Below are 3,186 nucleotides of genomic sequence, written 5' to 3'. Positions count from 1 at the left end.
TATGATTCATGGCATGTTTCTTTATCTAGATTTGTCGGAATATTACATTTCTGAAAAGATACATGGAATTCAGCAGCATTAAACGAAGAAACTGAAATTCTGGACAGAAGCAAAAAGTTTAAAATGTATGACCTTGTAATGGGTCAATCAGACAAGGAACAATCCAAAATTTCAAAGTTCAGAAGTTAACCTTGCTAGCAATATCAGTTCGATGAGCTTAAAGACTGTTTAATGTTCCGTAGGATGCTCCACATGAATGTGGAAACGAAGAAGAGGATGATACCAGTAATAATTGCATACTTCAGACCAAGATTTACCAGCAAATTCACCAGAAGCCCTGCCAATACAACGCCAATGAAATTGGCAGAAAAACCCGACCAGAATGGCATATCAAGGATAGCCGCTATGAAGGCTCCGGTCCACGCTCCTGTTCCAGGAAAAGGCACAGCTACAAAGAGCATCAGACCCAGCCATTGGAACTCCTCCACAGGGCCAGCCTTCGCTTTGGCATTCTTAAACAGCAAGTCAATTAATCGAGACGCAGTCTTGTTCTTCCCGGCAAGGAAAGATGCAAAGCTCTTCAAGTACAGTATAATGAATGGAACAGGGACCATATTCCTACAATTATAGCCCGTATTTGTCAATACCAAACAACCTCTTTTAAACAAACAAGCACAGGAGAGTATCAATCTTCCTTGCCATGCTAAATTCCTAATCAACAGGAACAACCTTGGACACAGCAAATAATTTAATCAAATAGCACAAGATCATTAGGTAAATTGTGGGTGATATCACTATAAGCACGCACATGCTATGATTCTAGCTATAAAACAAATAACATAGATCAAAAAGCAGATTCTAAGTTAACCAAAAGGAGAATCTTGGAGATGGGCTTCTTAAGAGGGAATGAAGAATTTCCCAGGAAGCAAACAAAGAAATGAAAACATCAATCTACCTTGCCTTACTAAGAACAACCTTTGGACACAACGCAACAGAAGGCTTTCTAAGAGCAAAGACTTCTTTTTTGGGTAGAATGGAAGGGGTTATAAGGATAGAGGATGGCGTGCATAAGATAACCTCGGGGAGGCAGTGCATCCCTATGTGACTTATAGATCGTGACATAGATTGCCCATATACCCTGTCCACTGCGTGGGACTAAATCGAAGTCAAGACCTTGTTAGGTAGAATGCAGTCTCAGAAAGCCTAAGGGCCTGTTTGTTTCGTTCATTGGAACCCATGATTCTGGTTCTGCTGCAGTATTTTTCTCTCATAAAAAAAATTTGAACAAAAAAGTTCCCATCATTGGATTTTCCCACAAAAGTTGAATTCAAAATCTAAATCACTGACTTAAACGCGTGAACCAAACAGACCATAACTTACCACAAGACTACATTTGACGAAACAGCTTAAGATAACAAGGAAAAACAGTGGGAGAGGTCACTCTAAGCACATACATGCTGTCAAACAAATACATCGAAATAACATTTATCAAAAGTCAGATTCCAAGTTAACCAAAAACAGAATCTGAGTGATAGGCTCTTAAAAGGGAATGAAAAAGAGTCACCAAAGAAACAACAAACAAACCAATGAAAACATCATTCTACCTTTTGCCTTACTTATCACAAAGAACAACCTTGAACACAACAGAACCTTGAAAACAGTCTCAAAAAAGCCCAAAACTTCAAGCATAAGACTAAATTGAACCAACTAGCATAAAATTAAATAGAATCTAACCATATAAACTCCCATTCCACGGTTATTATCACTATTAACTATAAGCACACACATACCTATCAAACAGAAAATCTAAGAACTGTGAGAAAAACATAATGATAGACCAACATTGATCAAAATAAGTTCCAAAACCTTACCCAAGAACTGACAGTACAGTGAGCACGACAGGTTTAAGTTGCATCCAGTAACCAACGGGAATGGCCCCACGAAGCTCAAGCAAAGGAAGCGTGGCGAGCGCGAACACCACGGCCTCGTCAGGCCAGCCCGAGCCCCGAAGCGCATTGGCGATTTTCAGGCCAAAGCTCGAGGCTTTGATCGAGTCCGCAGCGGCGTTCGCGTCCTTGGAAGTCGCGAACCAAAGGAGAGACAGAGACGCCCAGAACAGAACCCAGAAAGCGAATTTCACCGGCCTTTGATGATCAAACGACGCCGTAATGATGATGTCAGTGTCGTTTTCCTCGGCCGTATCGTGTAACCCACCAGAAGAAGAATATGAAGAAGAAGAAGAAGCTCTTGGGGGCTTCAAATGGGGTGAAGTTTGGAAAGTCGCGAGCGCATTTGGGTTGGGTAGCGATTTCTTAGGGAAAATAATGGTGGGAACTTTATGATTGGGTGAAATTCTCCGATGGATTTTTGAAAGAAAGAGTTTTGAGGGGAATGGAGGTTTTGTTGTTGTTAATAGTGAAGAAGCCATTGATGAAGAGAAGTGAGCTAAGTCGGAGAAAAGAATATATACGAGAATTAGCAAAATCTTCTCAGCTCCATAAAAATGGGGGCCATGTTGAGAAATTGTATGTGCATTTTTGGGTGATTGGGTTTTTGCAGAGAGGTTTATGAAAAGTGAGACTTTTCACTTAGAATCACGTTTACATTACTACAAAATGGTGTATAGTGGATAGAGTTATATATACTAGGAGGCTGGTCTTATTGCCAAGTTACTTGATTGGTAACTAGGAAATTCGGATGTTCTTTGCAAAAGAAAAAGAAAAAGAAAAATTAAGGAAATTGGATGATGATTGGTGAAGGATATTATGTAAAGGAAGATTTTCGGAAATTACCAAGGAAAAGATAAGCATAAGAGGCATCAAAAAGAGGACAAAATGAAGGATTAACCGAGGTTTTGCTTCAAAATCGGAGGCAAGGAAAAACCCTTTTGGAAATGGTGATGGGGCATAACTTTCAGTGCCAGGAAACGACTACGCTGATAAAACAATTAAAGATTATGGAGGGAAAGTTGCATAAATATATCCTCTATTGTTGAATTATTTTATAATTTATTTTTATACTTTTGGAATCTGCAAAACTACACAAATATTATTTGATTGTTTTTTCATTTCCATTCCTCTTATATTTTATTGACAAAAATTACTCTCAAGGGTATTCTTGTCTTTCTCTTCATTTTCCGACCATAAAGTGTGCCGGAGATGAGTTTGAGAAAAGATTTCTATTAAG

The 3,186-nt window shown here is 39.1% G+C and overlaps 2 protein-coding genes across 2 annotated transcripts in view; one reads left to right on the top strand and one right to left on the bottom strand.

The window, feature by feature from the left end:
- Positions 1 to 2,593, bottom strand: LOC21403944. Its single transcript, XM_010098029.2, has 2 exons — positions 1,872 to 2,593; positions 1 to 618 (listed from the first exon to the last, which is right to left on the bottom strand). Exons 1-2 carry the CDS (start codon positions 2,426 to 2,428, stop codon positions 204 to 206), a joined length of 972 nt encoding a protein of 323 aa, XP_010096331.1. The 5' UTR covers positions 2,429 to 2,593; the 3' UTR covers positions 1 to 203.
- Positions 2,431 to 3,186, top strand: part of LOC112091577 (ultraviolet-B receptor UVR8-like) — an 8,445-nt gene continuing 7,689 nt past the window's right edge. Inside the window, exon 1 of the mRNA XM_024165584.1 lies at positions 2,431 to 2,541. Within this exon, the coding sequence (XP_024021352.1) occupies positions 2,431 to 2,541 (111 nt within the window). The remainder of the gene's footprint in view (positions 2,542 to 3,186) is intronic.

Source organism: Morus notabilis, unplaced genomic scaffold (genome assembly GCF_000414095.1).
Source record: "Morus notabilis unplaced genomic scaffold, ASM41409v2 Scaffold155, whole genome shotgun sequence".
Taxonomy (NCBI): Eukaryota; Viridiplantae; Streptophyta; class Magnoliopsida; order Rosales; family Moraceae; genus Morus; species Morus notabilis.
This window is presented reverse-complemented; position numbering and strand designations above follow the sequence as displayed.